This window comes from Salmo salar, chromosome ssa16, assembly GCF_905237065.1.
Source record: "Salmo salar chromosome ssa16, Ssal_v3.1, whole genome shotgun sequence".
NCBI classification, from domain to species: Eukaryota; Metazoa; Chordata; class Actinopteri; order Salmoniformes; family Salmonidae; genus Salmo; species Salmo salar.
Window position 1 is genome coordinate 25,925,960 of NC_059457.1, and position 21,664 is coordinate 25,947,623.

At 46.4% G+C, this 21,664-nt stretch overlaps 1 protein-coding gene across 1 annotated transcript; it reads left to right on the forward strand.

Annotated features, from left to right (window-relative positions):
- Positions 1–51: 51 nt before the first annotated feature.
- On the forward strand, positions 52–21,602 carry LOC106573453 (metabotropic glutamate receptor 3). The gene is made up of 12 exons (XM_014148514.2): positions 52–403; positions 622–765; positions 1,674–1,943; positions 2,477–3,113; positions 12,211–12,453; positions 12,770–12,959; positions 13,072–13,381; positions 13,590–13,783; positions 13,914–14,046; positions 15,229–15,406; positions 15,565–15,569; positions 20,330–21,602. Exons 1-12 carry the CDS (start codon positions 83–85, stop codon positions 20,486–20,488), a joined length of 2,784 nt encoding a protein of 927 aa, XP_014003989.1. The 5' UTR covers positions 52–82; the 3' UTR covers positions 20,489–21,602.
- The last annotated feature ends 62 nt before the right edge of the window (positions 21,603–21,664 follow it).

Here is a 21,664-nt window from a genome sequence, read left to right on the forward strand (position 1 = left end):
CTCCTCTCCTCTCCTCTCCTCTCCTCTCCTCTCCTCTCCTCTCCTCTCCTCTCCTCTCCTCTCCTCTCCTCTCCTCTCCACTATGTTATCCCGCATCCCTACAGTCCTCCTAGCTGTGTTGTGTCGGTGTGTGCTAGTGTCTCTGGGGGTGGACCCCCCTCACCCCCGTCGAGAGATCCGGATCGAGGGAGACCTGGTCCTGGGGGGGCTGTTCCCGGTCCATGAGAAGGGGGGAGGGATAGAGGAGTGTGGCAGGGTAAACGAGGACAGGGGGATCCAGAGGTTGGAGGCCATGCTGTTTGCTATAGACATGATCAACTCTGATCCTACTCTACTGCCTGGAGTCAGTCTGGGAGTTCACATACTGGACACCTGTTCTAGAGATACGTACGCACTGGAACAGGTTGGTGAGCTTTGTCACACACACACACACACACACTTTTTATTTCTTCCTTCTTTTTGAGCTTTTGCTGTAGAAAAATTATACAAATGGCATAATAAGCTTGCCCTTGAAATAAATATAAAAGTAAGCCTAATTGTAAGTCATAGAAAACACTGTCAATATTACATTTACAGTCTTTAAATAAGTGTTTATTGAGTATGTGTGTGTGTACTTCCCAGGCGCTGGAGTTTGTGCGTGTATCTCTGACCAAGGTGGACGATACAGAGTTTATCTGTCCTGATGGATCCTACGCTCTACAGGAAGACATTCCCCTGGCCATTGCTGGAGTTATAGGAGGATCCTATAGCAGTGTGTCTATACAGGTAACACACACACAGAAACACACAGACACAAACACACACACACACACACACACACACACACAAATACATTCACACAGCTCCAGTGGTATGGTATTGTGACAGAATAAGGTGATTTGCATAATTTAGCATAACATCTCCTACTCTTCTACTCCTCTGTGACTGCACAAAGCATCCTCTCCTCTCCTCTCCTCTCCTCTGCTCTCCTCCCCTCCCCTCCTCTCCTCTGCTTTCCTTTCCTCTCCTCTCCCCCCCCACTCTCCTCTCCTCCACTCTCCTCTCCTCTACCCCCTCTCCCCCCTCTCCTTTCCTCTCCTCTCCTCCCCTCCCCTCCCCTCTCCTCTCCACTGTGCTCCGCTACTCTATCAGACCCAAATCCCTCATCTCTACAACTCTGTCTCTGTTTTTCTCAGTCTCTCTTTTTTGTCAATCTCTCTCTCCTTCTCTTCCTCTCTATCTCTCTCTTTGTATTAAAAGCTGTCACTCCCTCACTCCGAGGGGAGAGCCCAGTGTATTCTGACCTCAGTCCACTCTCCTCCTCTCTCTGATAGGCATTGTTATCCCTCATCGCTTGTTTTTCATCACATACAATTACTCTTTGTTTTCTCTGGCTTGACAGTTTTTGTTGTTGTTTGGCCTGTGTGCCTTCAGGGACGTCAGTGTGTGTGTGTGTGTGTGTGTGTGTGTGTGTGTGTGTGTGTGTGTGTGTGTGTGTGTGTGTGTGTGTGTGTGTGTGTGTGTGTGTGTGTGTGTGTGTGTGTAAAATCCTAATCAGGAGAAAGGGAATATCATATAGAACCTAGACCCCTTATGTCCATCACTAATGGATAAGTCCGCAGTTTATTGACTGTGTTTGAACTTACACATCTGTGTGTGTCTGTTTCTCATGTCTGTTTGCCTCTCTCTCCCAGGTGGCCAACCTGCTGCGCCTCTTTCAGATCCCTCAGATCAGCTATGCCTCTACTAGCGCCAAGCTCAGCGACAAGACACGCTATGACTACTTTGCCCGCACGGTGCCCCCTGACTTCTACCAGGCCAAGGCCATGGCAGAGATCCTGCGGCTGTTCAACTGGACCTACGTGTCCACGGTGGCATCAGAGGGAGACTACGGAGAGACGGGCATTGAGGCCTTTGAACAGGAAGCCCGTATGAGGAACATCTGCATCGCTACCTCTGAGAAGGTAGGGAGAGATAGAAGTGGAGATAAGGTTATCAGGAGATTATATAGGGAGATTGACAGTGAAGGAGATAGGCGCAGACCTATGTTAGAATATAGAAGAGCAAGCATAGAGGAGATGAGGGGTTGATCAGACAGAAACAACAGGAGAAGGAGATGGGTTCAGGGTTAACCCTACAGCGTGCTACTATGTATTTTAGCCTGCTATTCTATGTACAGATGCAGGGTCTTGTTTTGAGCCAGTTTGCTATAGCAGGAAAATAATCCTGCAGCAACAGGAAATGTAAATTATTATAATTAATGGACAATTTTGTAGGGGTTGATACATTTTTCGTAAGAGAAAATCAAGTCTTAAATTTCAAAGTGGAAATTACAAACTACAATACAGGTTTAACATTTCCTGCAGTGGAGGATAGTTCTCCTGCAACAGGGTGATCAAATAAAGATCCTACATCTGTAGTAGACCTCTTTCGGAAGTGTGTTTACTCCCTCTGTTTCCAGTGTAAATAACTAAAGGATGTTCCTTCTCATGTCCAGGTGGGCCGCTCTAACGCTAAGAAGTCCTATGAGGCAGTGATCAGGCAGCTCCTCCAGAAGCCCAACGCCCGCGTGGCTGTCCTCTTCCTGCGCAGCGATGATGCTCGGGAACTCCTCTCTGCTGCTGCTCGACTTAACGCTACCTTCATCTGGGTGGCCAGTGACGGCTGGGGGGCACAGGAGAGCATTGTCAAGGGCAATGAGGCCACAGCCAACGGGGCCATCACCCTGGAGCTGGCGGCCAATCCCGTGCCGGCGTTCAACCGCTACTTCCTGTCTCTGGATCCAATCAACAACCACCGCAACCCCTGGTACCGAGAATTCTGGGAGCAGAAGTTCCAGTGCTCGCTTGGAGGAGGGGGTGGAGGAGTAGGAGCTGGGGCAGGAGGAGTAGGGTCGGGGGGAACTGTGTCTCTCTCTCTCCCTCCATGTGACAAGGGTGTGTTGGTGGATGATAGTAACTTTGAGCCGGAGTCCAAGATCATGTTTGTGGTGAATGCGGTATACGCCGTGGCCCACGCCCTCGATAAGATGCAGAGAACACTGTGTTCCAACACCAACAAGCTCTGTGACAGCATGAAGGCTCTGGATGGACGTAAGCTCTACAGAGACTACCTCCTCAACATCAGCTTCACAGGTCAGTACTGTAGACTACCTAGTGATCATCAGCTTCACAGGTCAGTACTGTAGACTACCTAGTGATCATCAGCTTCACAGGTCAGTACTATAGACTACCTAGTGATCATCAGCCTCACAGGTCAGTACAGTAGACTCCCTCGTCAACATCAGCTTCATTGGTCAGTACTGTAGACTACCTAGTGATCATCAGCTTCACAGGTCAGTACTGTAGACCTGGCAGAATGGGAGGAGAGGGGCAGAGTGAGGGATGGAAGCAGTGGAAAAGAGAGAGGTGAAAGGGGAATGCTCAACATTAACTTTACTGTTTGGTCTGTTTGAGGGGAGGGAGAGATATGAAATGGGGAGGAAAGAGGGTTCATTAGAAGAGAGAGAAAGGGAGAGAGATATGCAAGAATTGCTTTGGCAAGCATAGCAACAGGAATCGTATAAGAATAGTTCACCTTAATTGACATGTACTGTAATGCTTGCTGGTTGCCATCTATTAGATATGTGTAATTGATATGACAGCACAGAGTCCAAGTTAATAGAGACTCCTATAGTAGTAATAATGCAATTGTGAGTGTGTGTGTGTGTGTGTGTGTGTGTGTGTGTGTGTGTGTGTGTGTGTGTGTGTGTGTGTGTGTGTGTGTGTGTGTGTGCGTGTGCGTGTGCGTGTGCGCGTGCGCGTGCGTGTGTGTGAGTGTGTGTGTGTGTGTTATAGGCTCATATAGCAGGAGTGTCTCTGAAGACTGGAGAGAAGGAAAAGGGAAAAATTGGATTGGGTTGAGTGGCAGGTGCGGTACAAAGACATAGGTATAAATACACTGCTGTTGGAGAGACAGACAGACAGACATACAGGTTTTGAGCTGTTTATTCCCCTTCTAACCATGACCGATGGGGGACATCAAAATACCGCAACAAACAGCACTGCCACTACAGCTTTAGAGAGAGAGGGAGAGGGAGGTTTTGGCATAGGGAGACTGACAGGTCGACTGAAGTGGGGAGAGGTAAAGAGAAAGGTAGCAGTAGTGAAAGGGAGTGAGGTGGAGAGATAGCGGGAGGGAAAGAGAGATAGGAGATAGAGGGAGAGAGAGGGGGAGGCAGGGAGGTAGAGCTGGGTTGCTGGTGGAGTGGGACAGTATGCGTCAGCAGAGGAAGATTCTCTTTGAAATTCCACATCTTCATTTCTCAAGCTGCAAATCAAAGGGCTCAGAGCACGGCTGTCTCGGGGAGAGTGGGAGAGAGAGAGGAAGAGAGGGAGAGAGAGAGGAAGAGAGGGAGAGGAGAGAGGCTGCCGCAGCCACAGCCTCCAGTGAGCAGGAGTGGAGTGGAGGTGGGAAGAATAAGTCTGAAGATGGAGGGAGGGCTGGAGAAAAAGTGAGAGAGATGGGGGGAGTCGCTCTGATCTGTCGCTCTGATCTGCTAGCATCCCCATAGTCAATCTCCCCTCTCCTTCCCTCTCTCACCCTACCTCCCAATCTTGGCTCTCACCCTCCTTCCCTCCCTCCTTTTCTCCTTTCTCCTTCCCTCCCTCCACTCTCACTGCAACAGACATGTTACAGATAGGAATAGATAGACGTGGTACAGTGGTGATCAAAGTCAGGAGGATGAGGCTGAACAGAGTGATGCTTCTGATGATTAGGATGATGATGATGATGATGATCATTTTGTGTGCTGTAGTTTGCATGTGTGTGATGTGTATCATTTAGCGCAGTCTCAATGTTCTTCTAGAACAGAAGCCTCTCTGTAGCTATGCTGTTGCTATGGTAATTAAGCTGACACTATGGCCAATTGTCGAAGTAGTCCTGTAGATGTGAGCTCTCTCAAAGCCAACCGCTAAACACCAGCGTTGGGGTTACAAAAAAAGTAATATATATAAAGTAATATATTTCCTATATTTTACTTTTTCAATAATAACAAATGACTTTACTTATTACTCCATGGGAAAAGTAATTTGTTGCACTACTCGTTATATTACTTTTACGCTACACACCAAAACATTGCGTGTCCTCACTCAATATAAACAATGTAAATGTTACGTTATGTAGGCCTATACACCAATACAAGTAGCCTAATAATGACAGGTTCTACCGTAGATAAGGGCAGCATTTCCTCTACTATATACACTGCTCCAAAAAATAAAGGGAACACTTATTAAACAACACAATGTAACTCCAAGTCAGTCACACTTCTGTGAAATCAAACTGTCCACTTAGGAAGCAACACTGATTGACAATAAATTTCACATGCTGTTGTGCAAATGGAATAGGCAACAGGTGGAAATTATAGGCAATTAGCAAGACACCCCCAATAAAGGAGTGGTTCTGCAGGTGGTGACCACAGACCACTTCTCAGTTCCTATGCTTCCTGGCTGATGTTTTGGTCACTTTTGAATGCTGGCGGTGCTTTCACTCTAGTGGTAGCATGACACGGAGTCTACAACCCACACAAGTGGCTCAGGTAGTGCAACTCATCCAGGATGGCACATCAATGCGAGCTGTGGCAAGAAGGTTTGCTGTGTCTGTCAGCGTCGTGTCCAGAGCATGGAGGCGCTACCAGGAGACAGGCCAGTAAATCAGGAGATGTGGAGGAGGCCATAGGAGGGCAACAACCCAGCAGCAGGACCGCTACCAACACCGTGCAGGACGTTTGGCATTTGCCAGAGAACACCAAGATTGGCAAATTCGCCACTGGCGCCCTGTGCTCTTCACAGATGAAAGCAGGTTCACACTGAGCACATGCGACAGACGTGACAGAGTCTGGAGACGCCGTGGAGAACATTCTGCTGCCTGCAACATCCTTCAGCATGACCGGTTTGGCAGTGGGTCAGTCATGGTGTGGGGTGGCATTTCTTTGGGGGGCCGCACAGCCCTCCATGTGCTCGCCAGAGGTAGCCTGACTGCATTGATGCTATGGACTGGCCCGCCCGTTCCCCAGACCTGGATCCAATTGAGCACATCTGGGACATCATGTCTCGCTCCATCCACCAACACCACGTTACACCACAGACTGTCCAGGAGTTGGCGGATGCTTTAGTCCAGGTCTGGGAGGAGATCCCTCAGGAGACCATCCGCCACCTCATCAGGAGCATGCCCAGGCATTGTAGGGAGGTCATACAGGCACATGGAGGCCACACACACTACTGAGCCTCATTTTCACTTGTTTTAAGGACATTACATCAAAGTTGGTTCAGCCTATAGTGTGGTTTTCCACTTTAATTTTGAGTGTGACTCCAAATCCAGACCTCCATGGGTTGATAAATTGGATTTCCATTGATTATTTTTGTGTGATTTTGTTGTCAGCACATTCAAATATGTAAAGAAAAAAGTATTTAATAAGATTATTTCATTCATTCAGATCTAGGATGTGTTATTTTAGTGTTCCCTTTATTTTTTGGAGCAGTGTATATACCCATCTACAAGGTGGTTCAGCTCTCTAATAGGAGGGGAATGATAACAGTGTCAACCTATGTCTTTAGTAAATAACTGCAATATTATTACTCAGATTGGAACAGTAACGCTGTTATATTACTCAGTACTGCAAAAAGTCATATTATTACTCTACAGCGTTACTTTGTAACCCCCAACATTGCTAAACACACACACACACACACACACACACACACACACACACACACACACACACACACACACACACACACACACACACACACACACACACACACACACACACACACACACACACACACAAATACACACTCAGAGCTTTGCAAAAAGTCACAGCTTCAGATTTTTATTTTTTGCTGTCATGAAATCGCAGACACCCCCCACCCACACACTTTTCAAAGACATCATTCAACTCCCACCTACCGCCCCCCATCTGCAGTAAACAAATCAGTCAACACACACACACACACACACACAGACAGACAGACAGACAGACAGACAGACAGACAGACAGACAGACAGACAGACAGACAGACAGACAGACAGACAGACAGACAGACAGACAGACACATGCAACCTCCTGTTGAAATAGTTGTCATATTCCCTGTCCTCTGCTCTTTTATGAGTGTGTGTGTGTGTGTGTGTGTGTGTGTGTGTGTGTGTGTGTGTGTGTGTGTGTGTGTGTGTGTGTGTGTGTGTGTGTGTGTGTGTGTGTGTGTTAGCAGAGCGAGGAGAGGCGTTGTGCCTTCAGTGCCATATTGAACTGAGAGCTTACTGTAACGGTTACATGCCAGAGAACAACCTTCACTTTCTCTCTCCCTCCCCCACCCCTTTTCACACTTGGAAACAGTGCTTCCCACTCATAAACACTTCACAAGCTTCTTGCCTGGGTGCCATCATCCCTTCCCTCCCTTCACTTCCGTCCCTCCCTTCCAGCAGATTAGCATTTATTGGGAGGACTCATGTACTGGAGGCAGCTCTGCAGAGTGGTCACTAGCTGGCACAGCCACAAAGTCATTAAACCTAACCCTAACCATATCTTTAACCACACTTCTGACCCGTAATGCCTAACCCTAACCATAGCTTTAACCACACTTCTGACCCGTAAACCTAACCCTAACCATAGCTTTAACCACACTTCTGACCTGTAATGCCTAACCCTAACCATAGCTTTAACCACACTTCTGACCCGTAAACCTAACCCTAACCATAGCTTTAACCACACTTCTGACCCGTAAACCTAACCCTAACCATAGCTTTAACCACACTTCTGACCCGTAAACCTAACCCTAACCATAGCTTTAACCACACTTCTGACCCGTAAACCTAACCCTAACCATAGCTTTAACCACACTTCTGACCCGTAAACCTAACCATAACCATAGCTTTAACCACACTTCTGACCCGTAATGCCTAACCCAATCCTTAAATTAAGACCAAAAAGCTCAATTTTGTTTTCAGGATTTTTTGGGCCGGAAATCAATCAGGTCTGCCTACAGGACAAGACTCATCCCAATAAACATCAACCTGCTCCCTTCCATCCATCCCTTTTCCCTTTCTTTAGCTCATCCTTTTATCTAACTCTTCTCTTCTCTCTTCCCTACCTCTTCTTTTTTATAGCTTTTTCTTTAAAACCTCTTCTATGTTGTGCTATCACTTGTTCTTCTCTTTCTATCTCTTCATTGTGTCTATTATTTGGTTCCTCCCTTCTCTTGTGATCCCCTCCTGTCTCCTCTCTTATCTTGTCTATTACTCCTCTCCTCTCTTCTCCCCTGCTATTCCCTCTTTTGTCTCCTCTATCACTCCTCTCCTATTTTCTTTCCTTTCTCTCTCTTCTATCTCTTCTTTTCCGTCTGCTGTCCAGTCTGACTCTCAGTCTCTGGAGAGAAAGACCACATAGAGAACAGATATAGCCCATTGTGATGTTTTTCATGTGTCTCTCTCTCTGGGACACACATGTAAGAGGTCATCACTCCAAACACGCCTGATTGGACTGAACATTCCCCACGCCTAACGAACATCAGACACAAACACACACACACGCACACACACAAACATACACACGCCTTGCCTAATGCACATTACACACATCACTTTACATTGCAGCTCTAAAGATGTTAGGAAGGGTTGGAGAGAAAGATGATGGAAAAGTGGGAGGAACAGAAATAGAGAGCATGAGGGGAAGATGAAGAGTGCCTCTGGGATCTCACAATATTTTACTCACCACCGCATTTACTGCAAGGAGAGGAGAGCAGAGGAGATGAGAGCACAGGAAAGGAGAGCAGAGGAGAGAAGAGGAGAGCACAGGAGAGGAGAGCACAGGAAAGGAGAGCAGAGGAGAGGAGAGAGCAAGAGAGGAGAGCAGAGGAGAGCACAGGAGAGGAGAGCACAAGAGAGGAGAGTGCAGGAGAGCAGAGGAGATGAAAGGAAAGGAGATAAGAGGCTGAGAGAGCACAGGAGAGGAGAGCACAGAAGAGAATAGGAGATGAGAGGCTGAGATTATCCTAGCATATGTTGCACAAAGCTTATACAGTCTAAATGTTACCTGTCCCCTAGTGTGTGGTGACATCAGCTAATCAACAGCCAGCCTGGTGGACTCTCTCTCTCTCTTTCTCTCTCTCTCTCACCCCTCTCTCTCTCTCTCTCTCTCTCTCTCTCTCTCTCTCACCCTCTCTCTCTCTCTCTCTCTCTCTCTCTCTCTCTATCACCCCCTCTCTCTCTCTTTCTGCAGTATCACATTATGTATTCCCTCTCTTCCCCCCATCATTGGATTAAAGGGGATTGGTTCACCCCCTCCCAGTAATACCCAGCATCCCCTGCGGCCAGTGTGTTAGCCCTACATGGTCGAGAGTGTAATTCATTTCTGAACTACTGAATGAAAGCCCTGCTTCCCCTTACTTTTAATTCATCCAGAATAATAAAGACTCTCTCATTTACAAGTGAAGTTATGAATGTTTTTAAACTATGAATTTGGCCTCAGAATTATTTTTCTCGATCTGTATTTTTCTCTTCTAACTGTCCTATTTATTGCTACTCTATAGTCTTAGTAGCTGTAGTTTAGTTCCAGCTGTTTGAGTGCATGCTGCATGAGAGAGAGAGAGAGAGAGAGAGAGAGAGAGAGAGAGAGAGTAAACAATAGACGGTTGGTGTGGACAGATTTGCTCTGCATATGAATGCATTGTAGTGCAGTGCTTTACTGTCTAACGTAAAGCTGCAGACTTCAGTCTTTTTCCAACATCAGAGAGGACTACGGCGGGAGTTATTCATTCCGCTAGAGCTCTCAGCAAAGCAGATACTGCTGAGGAGACCTAGGGAGAGTCATGCTAACCTCGAAGCCTGAACTGGACAGTCTCCCAGAGCTCTTAACCTAGAACAAGCTGAGGGGAGAGATATGCCTTTACTCTGGGCTACCTATGTTCTCTAGACGGATATGGTCAGATACTGGGTCACATAGAACGTTATAGGAAGTTGCAGGACGAACAGTATACGGGTTTGTTAGGAGTGTGTGTGCCTAGGTGTGTTGTGTGTGCGTGCCTAGGTGTGTTGTGTGTGTGTGCATACGTGTGTGTGTTCAGCAGTTGGCATTGACATGTGAGTGTGAGGGAACGTTGGACACAGGCTTCCATTCCCACAAGGCACCAAACCTGAATGAACCAGATCCCACAGCCATAGAAACCAAATACCTCTACTGGTGGGGATGGGGATCTGATAGCAACCAAATCCATTCTCTTCATGGTTGTTATTTTTCGACCACCTTGTCTTTGTCAGATCTACACAGTCATCAAAATCTCCTCCAGTAGCCTTGGAGTGTCTATAACTTGCAGTGTTAAGTTGGTACTGACTGCCAGCAAGGTCTCAGGTCTCTGTAGGGAATAGAAGGGGTACTGGTGTTGGATCAGAGACATGCGAGTGCCCTCTGGGGACAGACAGCAGACTAATCCTGAATGATCAAACATCTCCTTACCCAGGCCCAAACCAGTAATGTAGATCTGAGTGAGGGACTAGAGGAGTAGGGTGTAGGGACAAGGGCTTGATTTGGAATTCAGCACACCAGTTCTAACACATAATCATAATGTGGCCAATTAACCTTTTCCACAAAGCTGATATGCTAATAGGGTGCAGTTATGATAATGAGGGAGGTGTGTGTCTGTGTGTCTAACCTTATTGCTTTATTATATAGAGAGAGATTAGCTGCATTTTGCAGTATTAAGAATGTTCAGCTATTCTCAGTCTTAAGATCTTATCAGCTTTTCCTTATTGAAATCATTTAACTTTTTTTTCGGAAAGAAGCCTAAGCACTGCCAATATCCTCTGTGAGTGACAGAGAGAGAGGGAGGGATGTATTGAGGGTGGAGAGAGAGAAAGAGGGGGATAAAAAAGAGGGGGAGAGAGAGACTCAGGTTGTCTTTGTGATTTATAGATTTCATAAGCCCTAAAACCTCTCTGGTCTGACACTCCATTCTTCTCTCATCTCATTGAGTCTTCACAGCTATCACAGCTTTAGTCCTAGTCAGCAGACACACACACGCACGCACGCACCTACGCACGCACCTACGCACACACCTACACACACACCTACGCACACACACACACACACACACACACACACACACACACACACACACACACACACACACACACACACACACACACACACACACACACACACACACACACACACACACTAACAAAAACAGGTACGTTCGCACACAAACACACACACATACCCGCACACACCACACAACGATGTCAGCTTTAGTCCAAATCTGCCACCATGCTCAGAACCATGTGCTATAAACCAGTTAGAATAGGACCCAACGGAGCACACACACACACACACACACACACACACACACACACACACACACACACACACACACACACACACACACACACACACACACACACACACACACACACACACACACACACGTACTGTACACACACGTACTGTACACACACATGCACACACACACACCGGGCTTGGCTTAACCTGGTCCCATGAGTCTCCTCTAGAATACCAAGTGTTCCGTAGATGGTTGTCCTTATATGACCTGATCCTGAGGTGCATATAAAGCACAGGGTCTATGTCAAGCACAAAACAGTGTCATGAGGAAACAGGCCTCATTAAGACACACTGAGCATTTACAGCCCCTCAGTAAACACACTCTATCTATCTTGGTCACGGAAACATTGTCACAGCTATGTATAGGCCTACCTCATAGGGGTAAACATCAGTCAGTCACCCTCATGCGTTTCCTCTTGCAGTGGAGTTTCGGTAAACCACACTCACACAATTACTAATTTTGTCCAGGCTTTAGCTCGACTGGCTTTGTGTTACAGAGGCAACAGGTTCAATCCCAGTCAGTAACATTAGTGTTGTGACACTCTCATAAAGCGGTGTATGTTCTGAGCTTCTTCTCTCTGCAGTTGTGTTGTTGAGTACAGCATATTGTCCTCAGTGAGATGCTGTAACACAGGTCTAAAGCTCCTGAAACACTTGCTACATTCTCACTTTGTCACATCGACTGGCTCTGTACGTGGTGTATGTCTTGGAATTCAATAAACCCCTCTGTGTGACACTGCTTTGTTCATATTGACTTTTAAATTGAAATCCTGACTCATCTCTCTTCTCTAATTCCCAACCATTCTCTTTTACTCCCCTGCTCCTCTCCTCTCTCCTCATCCTTCTCTCTCTCTTTCTCTTAGCTCCCTTCTCTCCTCCCGGTAGTGAGACCGTGGTGAAGTTTGATGCCTACGGCGACGGGATGGGACGCTACAACATCTTCAGTTACCAGCACAACGCTGATCGCTACGGATACGTGCCCATTGGTGAGTGGGCGGAGACTCTGAGCCTGAGCAGTGACCTGATTCGCTGGCCAAGGGAGGTGGTGCCCCCATCCCAGTGCAGCGACCCGTGTGCCCACAACGAAATGAAGAAGATGCAGGCTGGTGAGGAACACACACACACACACACACACACACACACACACACACACACACACACACACACACACACACACACACACACACACACACACACACACACACACACACACACACACACACACACACACACACACACACACACACACACACACAGGGCTTAAGCAGATCTAGTGACATCACTAGCAGAAGTTTCAGTGTAATTTGTTTTGGAAGAATGAAATGATTAGAGCAGCTGGCTCTCATGTAAACATCCTCGTTTCCTTTTCTTACATAAAAGCTGCCTAAGGTAATATATTTGTTTTATACCTGTATCTTGTAGGAGAGTACTGTTGTTGGATCTGTACGGCATGTGAGGCTCATGAGTACCTAGCTGATGAGTTCACCTGTTCGCCCTGCGCCCCTGGCCAGTGGCCCAGTGAAGACCTAATTTCCTGTTACGACCTGCCTGAGGACTACATCATGTGGGAGGATGCCTGGGCTATTGGACCAATCAGCATCGCCGTTGTTGGGTGAGAAGTTAGAGGAGAGGAATCAGTCTCATCAGGCCCAGCACTAACACTAGACACTTTTCCCAGGGGATTCAACAAAGTCAACTGAAACTGATCTACTCTCCCTCTGCAGGTTCCTGTGTACATCTCTGGTGTTCTGGGTGTTTGTGAGACACAACAGCACGCCCCTGGTGAAGGCGTCAGGCAGAGAGTTGTGTTACATTCTACTGCTGGGTGTCTTCATGTCCTACTCCCTCACCTTCCTCTTCCTGGCCAAGCCCTCGCCTGCTATCTGCGCCATGCGACGCCTCGGCCTCAGCACCTCATTCGCTGTCTGCTACTCTGCCCTGCTCACCAAGACCAATCGGATCGCCCGGATCTTCAGTGGGGTGAAGGACGGGGGCGGGACCACAAAGCCGCGCTTCATAAGCCCCACGTCCCAGGTCAGAGGTTATCCTAGCTGTCAGAAGATGGGGGAGGGAAGAGGGAGGGAAAAAAGAGATGAGGGAGAGATAAAGAAACAGAGGTAGGGAGAGATGGAAGGAGGAGGGAGATGGAGGCAGATTACAGATAGATAATTTAGATGATGGTGTTGGTCTTCTCTCTCTTTCTCTCTCTCTCTCTCTCTCTCTCTCTCTCCCCCACCCCCAGGTGTTTATCTGTCTCAGTCTGATATCGGTCCAGTTAGTGATGGTGTCAGTGTGGTTGCTGCTGGAGGTTCCTGGTACCAGGAGGTTTACGTTACCGGAGCGACGGCAGACAGTGATCCTGAAGTGTAACGTCCGTGACTCCAGCATGCTGCTGTCGCTAGGATACGACGTGCTCCTGGTCATCCTGTGTACTGTGTAGGTGGTGCAGAGGTGCTGCGTGTGACTGTGTGTGTGGACTTCTGAAGGTTTATCACTCTGTTTATTAAGTAAGCCTTCAAGGTTTGTTAATTCTTTCGTTCTATTTGTCTCCTTTATCTGATCCTAGGTACGCCTTCAAGACCAGGAAGTGTCCAGAGAACTTCAACGAGGCTAAGTTCATAGGTTTCACCATGTACACAACCTGTATCATCTGGCTAGCCTTCCTGCCCATATTCTACGTCACATCCAGTGACTACAGGGTGAGAGCAAGGTTCACACACACACACACACACACACACACACACACACACACACACACACACACACACACACACACACACACACACACACACACACACACACACACACACACACACACACACACACACACACACAAACAAACTCAAGCAGGCTGTCCTTTTTTCTACATCCCTACATCACCACAGATACAGACATTTTAATGAGTACTCCTCTTGCAGTTTACTTCAGTATGTACACAACCTTTATATTCATCATGAACAAACATAAGGGCAAACGTTTTAATAAGACACACTGCTGTCTTCCACTGTCGCTGGCTGCAGGATATCTGTCCTGACATGTCATGCTAACTGTTTTATGTGCACCCTTATAATGTTAATCCAAGAGGCTGCCAGGTACTGACAAACTGTCGACAAGCAGAGCAAGAGGAGGATATGTGTTTACCTGATCCTTACAAATCACACACACACTCACACACACAGCCTTAGGGTGTGGAAAGAATTGCTTTGGCCTTGGTAATCTGACTTGGGAGGTAGAGAGAGACACACCACGGCCTTGTCTGTGAGATGGTGTGTGTGCGTGTGTGTGTGCGTGTGTGTATGCGTGTGTGTGTGCGTGTGTGCACTTGTACAGGAAGTGGATACACACACATTTCTTCTTGCTTTACTGTCTGTTCATACATACGTCCATAAAAAGCATGCACTCTTCCTTCCTCTGGTCCTCTGTTCCAGTGTAGTTACCATGTTCTCTGTCTCCCTCTGGTCCTCTGTTCCAGTGTAGTTACCATGTTCTCTGTCTCCCTCTGGTCCTCTGTTCCAGTGTAGTTACCATGTTCTCTGTCTCCCTCTGGTCCTCTGTTCCAGTGTAGTTACCATGTTCTCTGTCTCCCTCTGTTCCAGTGTAGTTACCATGTTCTCTGTCTCCCTCTGGTCCTCTGTTCCAGTGTAGTTACCATGTTCTCTGTCTCCCTCTGGTCCTCTGGTCCTCTGTTCCAGTGTAGTTACCATGTTCTCTGTCTCCCTCTGGTCCTCTGGTCCTCTGTTCCAGTGTAGTTACCATGTTCTCTGTCTCCCTCTGGTCCTCTGGTCCTCTGTTCCAGTGTAGTTACCATGTTCTCTGTCTCCCTCTGGTCCTCTGGTCCTCTGTTCCAGTGGAGTTACCATGTTCTCTGTCTCCCTCTACAGGTCCAGACCACCACCATGTGTATCTCTGTCAGTCTCAGTGGTTTTGTGGTGCTGGGCTGTATGTTCGCTCCCAAGGTCCACATCATCATGTTCCAACCACAGAAGAACGTCACCAGTCTCCGCCTCAATATCAACCGCTTCAGTGTCAGTGGTCCTGCCACCACGTACGCTTCACACGGTATGGTTAAGTTACAGTCAGAGACACTGACCAATGGGCATGGTTCGTTATGTAGCCAAGTTGGAATTTAACTAAATGTCCCATTTTTATGAATCTCTCTCTCTCTCTCTCTCTCTCTCTCTCTCTCTCTCTCCCTCCCTCTCCCTCTCCCTCTCCAGCATCGGTGAGTGCCCAGTACGTACCGACAGTGTGTAATGGGAGAGAGATCGTCGACTCCACCACTTCCTCTCTGTGACCACACCCACTCACCTCTCTAACCCTGCCCCCCAGAGACTGTTAGCCAATAGGCACACATTGTGCCCCCCTGTCCCCTCCTCCCACGATGTGGACCAGCACAGTTCTGTTTCACGGCTGTAGAAAGGGTTTACTACTACATTGTTTTCTAGTGCTGTACATATAATGGAATCAAAATTGTTGTAGAGAAACAAAAGAACCAAAACAACTTTGTAGGAGGATTTTTTGAGCCTTTGTTTGGAATAGCTTTGTTAAGACGATGTGTACATATATAACTGTGCACTGGGTTGTGATAGGAGTGTGTATGTGTCAAGGTTGTGATAGGAGTGTGTGTATGTGTGTGTGATAGGAGTGTGTATGTGTTAAGGTTGTGATAGGAGTGTGTGTATATGTGTGTGTTAGGGTTGCGATAGGAGTGTGTGTGTGTGTTAAGGTTGTGATAGGAGTGTGTATGTGTTAAGGTTGTGATAGGAGTGTGTGTATGTGTGTGTGTTAGGGTTGTGATAGGAGTGTGTGTGTGTGTGTTAGGGTTGTGATAGCAGTGTGTGTGTTAGGGTTGTGATAGGAGTGTGTGTGTGTGTGTTAAGGTTGTGATAGGAGTGTGTGTATGTGTGTGTGTTAGGGTTGTGAAATGAGTGTGTGTATGTGTGTGTTAGGGTTGTGATAGGAGTGTGTGTGTGTGTGTTAAGGTTGTGATAGGAGTGTGTGTATGTGTGTGTGTTAGGGTTGTGATAGGAGTGTGTGTGTTAGGGTTGTGATGGGAGTGTGTGTATGTGTGTGTGTTAGGGTTGTGAAATGAGTGTGTGTATGTGTGTGTTAGGGTTGTGATAGGAGTGTGTGTGTGTGTGTGTGTGTGTGTGTGTGTGTGTGTGTGTGTGTGTGTGTGTGTGTGTGTGTGTGTGTGTGTGTGTGTGTGTGTGTGTGTGTGTGTGTGTGTGTGTTAGGGTTGTGATAGGAGTGTGTGTGTGTGTGTGTTAGGGTTGTGATAGGAGTGTGTGTGTGTGTTAGGGTTGTGATAGTAGTGTGTGTGTTTGTTAGGGTTGTGATAGGAAAGTGTGTGTGTGTGTGTGTTAGGGTTGTGATAGGAGTGTGTGTGTGTGTGTGTGTGTGTGTGTTAGGGTTGTGATAGTAGTGTGTGTGTTTGTTAGGGTTGTGATAGGAAAGTGTGTGTGTGTGTGTGTGTGTGTGTGTGTGTGTGTGTGTGTGTGTGTGTGTGTGTGTTAAGGTTGTGATAGGAGTGTGTATGTGTGTTAGGGTTGTGATAGGAATGTGTGTGTGTGTTAGGAGTGTGTGTGTGTGTGTGTGTGTGTGTGTGTGTGTGTGTGTGTGTGTTAGGATTGTGATAGGAGTGTGTGTATGTATTAGGGGTGTCTGAGAACAGATGTTCTGTAGGGGTAGTGGCTGAGACAGCCTCACCTGCAATAGCCCGCAGACTTTGTACTATTTTTTGTAGGCCTCATTGTAATAACCCAGTCAGTATGCATTTTTATTCATTTGTATGTTGTATGTTGTATCTGTATATTTGTATATTACTGATGGTTGGAACAGCACAATGCTGACAGTATTATGTAACTCCAGTAGGATTCCCACTACTGTGGACTGACTGTGGATGAAGCTCCCTGATTTGGGCTGACGAGCCCATAGGAATAGAATGGCTGGAACGGACATAGTATCCACATTTCATACAGTATGTTGAATCACACATTTGCTCTCATTGTAGCATATAGGGGGAAGGTAGCCTAGTGGTTAGAGGGTTGGGCCAGTAACTGAAAGGTCGCTGGTTCAACATCTTCAGTTACCAGCACAACTCTGATCGCTACGGATACGTGCCCATTGGTGAGTGGCCGGAGACTCTGAGCCTGAGCAGTGACCTGATTCGCTGGCCAAGGGAGGTGGTGCCCCCTTCCCAGTGCAGCGACCTGTGTGCCCACAACGAGATGAAGAAGATAAAGGCTGGTTAGGAACACACACACACAGGGCTTTAAGCAGATCTAGTGATAGCACTAGTAGAAGCTCTATTTGAGTCCCTGAGCCGATAAGGCGAAAAATATGTTGATGTGCTCTTGAGCAAGGCTCTTAACCCTACTGGCTCCTGTAAGTCACTCTGGATAAGAGTGTCTGCTAAAATGTAAATGTTCAAAATATAGCAGTATAGAATATTTACTGAACTTTCCAAATTATGCACCCAATATGGCAGCCATTCCAGTCATTGTTTTGAACTGGAATGTCCTTTCTACTCGTTCTAACTCTATGGAACAGCCACTGTATAGGAGGGTCCAATTACCTTGGTGGCCATAGTAACAGACGTGTGTACAACAACGCAACAACATTTCTCCTTAACCAGCATTTTCGGCACAAACGTTAGCAACGGTGTGACAACACAAGGTCGTTAATTACAAGTGACTGTTCAAAGTCTTAACTGCCATTATTGTCAATATTAAAGAAACATTACAGATGCTATGCCACAACCCTAAACTCACTCACTGATGTTTCGTTTAGCATTCAGAAACATTCACTGAAATCGTTCCACAAGCACTGTTTGTAGAAATTAGTTTACGTCGCACAAGTGTAGTTGAACACGTCTTCCCTGGATTGGCATCCTTTATACCAATGGGTAGTGAGCCCTCCCTTGTCGAAGTGTTCTATAGTCATGTGATGATGTTCTATTCATGGCTATGTGCCTTAAAGGGAAATTCCACCCCAAAACGATCTTTTGGTATTTGTTTCATTAGTCCATATACCCCCAAAATGTATATACAGTACCAGTCAAAAGTTTGGAGACACCTACAGTACTCATTCCAGGGTTTTTCTTTATTTGTACTAATTTCTACATTGTAGAGCAATAGTGAAGACATCAAAACTATTAAATAACACATATGGAATCATGTAGTAACCCAAAAAGTGTTACACAAATCATAATACCCTTTGCCTTGATGACAGCTTTGCACACTCTTGGCATTCTCTCAACCAGCTTCACCTGGAATACTTTTCCAACAGTCTTGGAGGAGTTCCCACATATGCTCAGCACTTGTTGGCTGCTTTTCCTTCACTCCGCTGTCCAACTCATCCCAAGCCATCTCAATTGGGTTGAGGTCGGGTGATTGTGGAGGCCAGGTCATCTGATGCAGCACTCCATCACTCTCCTTCTTGGTCAAATAGCCCTTGCACAGCCTGGAGGTGTGTTGGGTCATTGTCCTGTTGAAAAACAAATGATAGTCCCACTAAGTGCAAACCAGATGGGATGGCGTATCGCTGCTTGGTAGCAATGTCGGTTAAGTGTGCCTTGAATTGTAAATAAATCACTGACAGTGTCACCAGCAAAGCACCTCCACACCATCACACCACCTCCTCCATGCTTCACAGTGGGAACCACACATGCAGAGATCATCCGTTCACCTACTCTACGTCTCACAGACAGGGCGGTTGGAACCAAAAATCTCAAATTTGGAATCCAGACCAAAGGACAGATTTCCACCAGTCTAATGTCCATTGCTCATGTTTCTTGGCCAAGCAAGTCTCTTCTTATTATTGGTGTTCATCTTCTTATTGGTGTTTCTTTACAGCAGTTCGACCATGATGGCCTGATTCATGCAGTCTCCTCTGAACAGTTGATGTTGAGATGTGTCTGTTACTCTGTGATGCATTTATTTGGGCTGAAATTTCTGGATTGTCGCTTCTCTTCGCTTATTTGAGCTGTTCTTGCCATAATACGGACTTGTTTTTTTTACCAAATTGGGCTTTCTTCTGTATACCACAACACAACACTGATTTGCTAAAATGCATTAAGGAAAGAAATTCCACAAAATATCTTTTAACAAGGCACACCTGTTAATTGTAATGAATTCCAGGTGACTACCTCATGAAACTTGTTGAGAGAATGCCAAGAGTGTGCAAAGCTGTCATCAAGGCAAAGGGTGACTATTTTGAAGAATCTCAAACCTCAAATATATTTTGATTTGTTTAACACTATTTTGCTTACTACATGATTCCAAATGTGTTATTTCATAGTTTTGATGTCTTCACTATTATTCTACAATGTAGAAAATAGTAAAAATAAAGACAAACCCTTGAATGAGTAGGTGTGTCCAAACAGACTGGTACTGTATATCTTGAAAACATGATATCTGACATGCAAAACATTTTGGGACTACATCAACAATGGACTAATGAAACAAATGTGAAAACATCGTTTTTGCATAGAGTTTTCCTTTAATGTGTGTCTGCTAGTTTATCCATGCTGTGCTTATAGGCAAAGATCTAGGATCAGCTTACAGTCCACCAATCCCAACCTTAATCATTAGGGCTAAAAACTTCAAACTGACTTTAGCTCAGTGTTCATGGTTAAAGTCATCCTGCCCCTGGTGTTATTCTATCCTCCCAAGTTGTCATTGTTGATGGGAGGTGGGAGGGAAAGCAGATATTCTGGATGCTCTCGAACTTCTTAAATAGAATCCTCTCCTTGTCTCCTTTCCTTCATCCCACTTTTCTGTTGTGTGAAACACAGGAAGTGTCCAGGAGAATGAGGCCACACCCACCTCTGCTAACAGATTTGACTGGGGTGTGAAAACCGCTGTCACACCCCTAACGCAGGTCACCAGTCAACCATTTCCCCAAAGGCTTAGGAATGGTGAGAAAAAAAAACAAGGGACAGTTTCTGTGATTGAGCATTTGTCTGTGTGTGTTTTGCAGCAGGCAGAGGAGCAGGATTATATAAAAGCGTCCCACGGCCCAGAAGGCACAGCATCATGTTCAGCCCAGACACACACTAACACGGCCCAGAGATTGGAAGGCTGTTGTCCTGAGGCTTATGCATTCACTCCCCAGCCCTGCTCCAACCAGACACTATAACCTCCCATCCACTCCTCTCCCTGCATGGCACGTTGCTATGGACAACCACTGCCACATCCACAATTCCTTTTGTTCTGATGTAGTGGGATGGGGGAGTCGAGTATGAAGAAGGGAGGAGGATTAAGGAGTGGGATGTTGATTCAAACTCAAGTTGTCTTTAATGATGGGACTTGGCAGAAAACTCAACCAACCTACTTTCCACATTCCCCCTCTCCATCAGTCTCCCTATCTTTCTCTGTCACCCATGGCAGTCCACCTTCACTATCTCATCTTGTGAAACTTTGCTGGTATATTTGTCAGAGCCAAGATTGCTTAAGACAGGCTCTGTACGGGTCCTGAGCCCACTGCAACACAATGCCAAGAAGGGTTCTGCGACCGCGCTCCATCATGTCAAGCATACACATACAGAACCTGAATCAAATACACACAAAGAACATGGGGCTGTCACAGCAGCAGCCTTGAAGAGGGTGGAGATGGAGGGAGGGATGGAGAGAGAAGAGTTGGTGTTGCAGTCTGATTGTGTGAGCTGTGTTCAACTCAAAGCAGTGGCATACTGTAGAACTACAGATGAGGTATACATCTAGTCCCTTTTAAAAATGATACTGTACTAGTTAGCTTGACCAACAGATGACAGGGATTGTAATGTGTACATATGGGAATAGGCTAGGAGTGACTGGTCATTCACTAGCAATGTAGAACAATACAACAAAACAGTGAAGTTAACAGTCAGTCTTTTACCATTATAAGTGTCAATGCTAATGGTACTAACTCTGTCCAAAGGTGTCTTTAATAATGTTATCAAAGTATGTGTTCGCTTTTCACAGCGTATTCTCACCTGGAATGGGTCAGTGATCTCCAGATTCCCAAGAGAACAACCCAGAACATTCTGGAGTCAAGGTAGAAGTTGCTCCAATAACCACAGATCTAGGATCAGATTACACTATCCTCAATCCTAACCTTAACCATTATAGGATGACAAGGTATCTCACCCTGGATCAGTGGTTAGATCTGGGGTCAACGTGAACCCTGACCTCTTTGGACTGGCCGATCAGAAAGCAATAGAGCTCATCATACGTGCAATAACGAGGACATCATAATAAACAATAACAAATGATCCGCCTGTTGTCTGCTCACTTCTTGTGTGTAGGTTTTTCATTGGAAGCAAGGAACAGATTG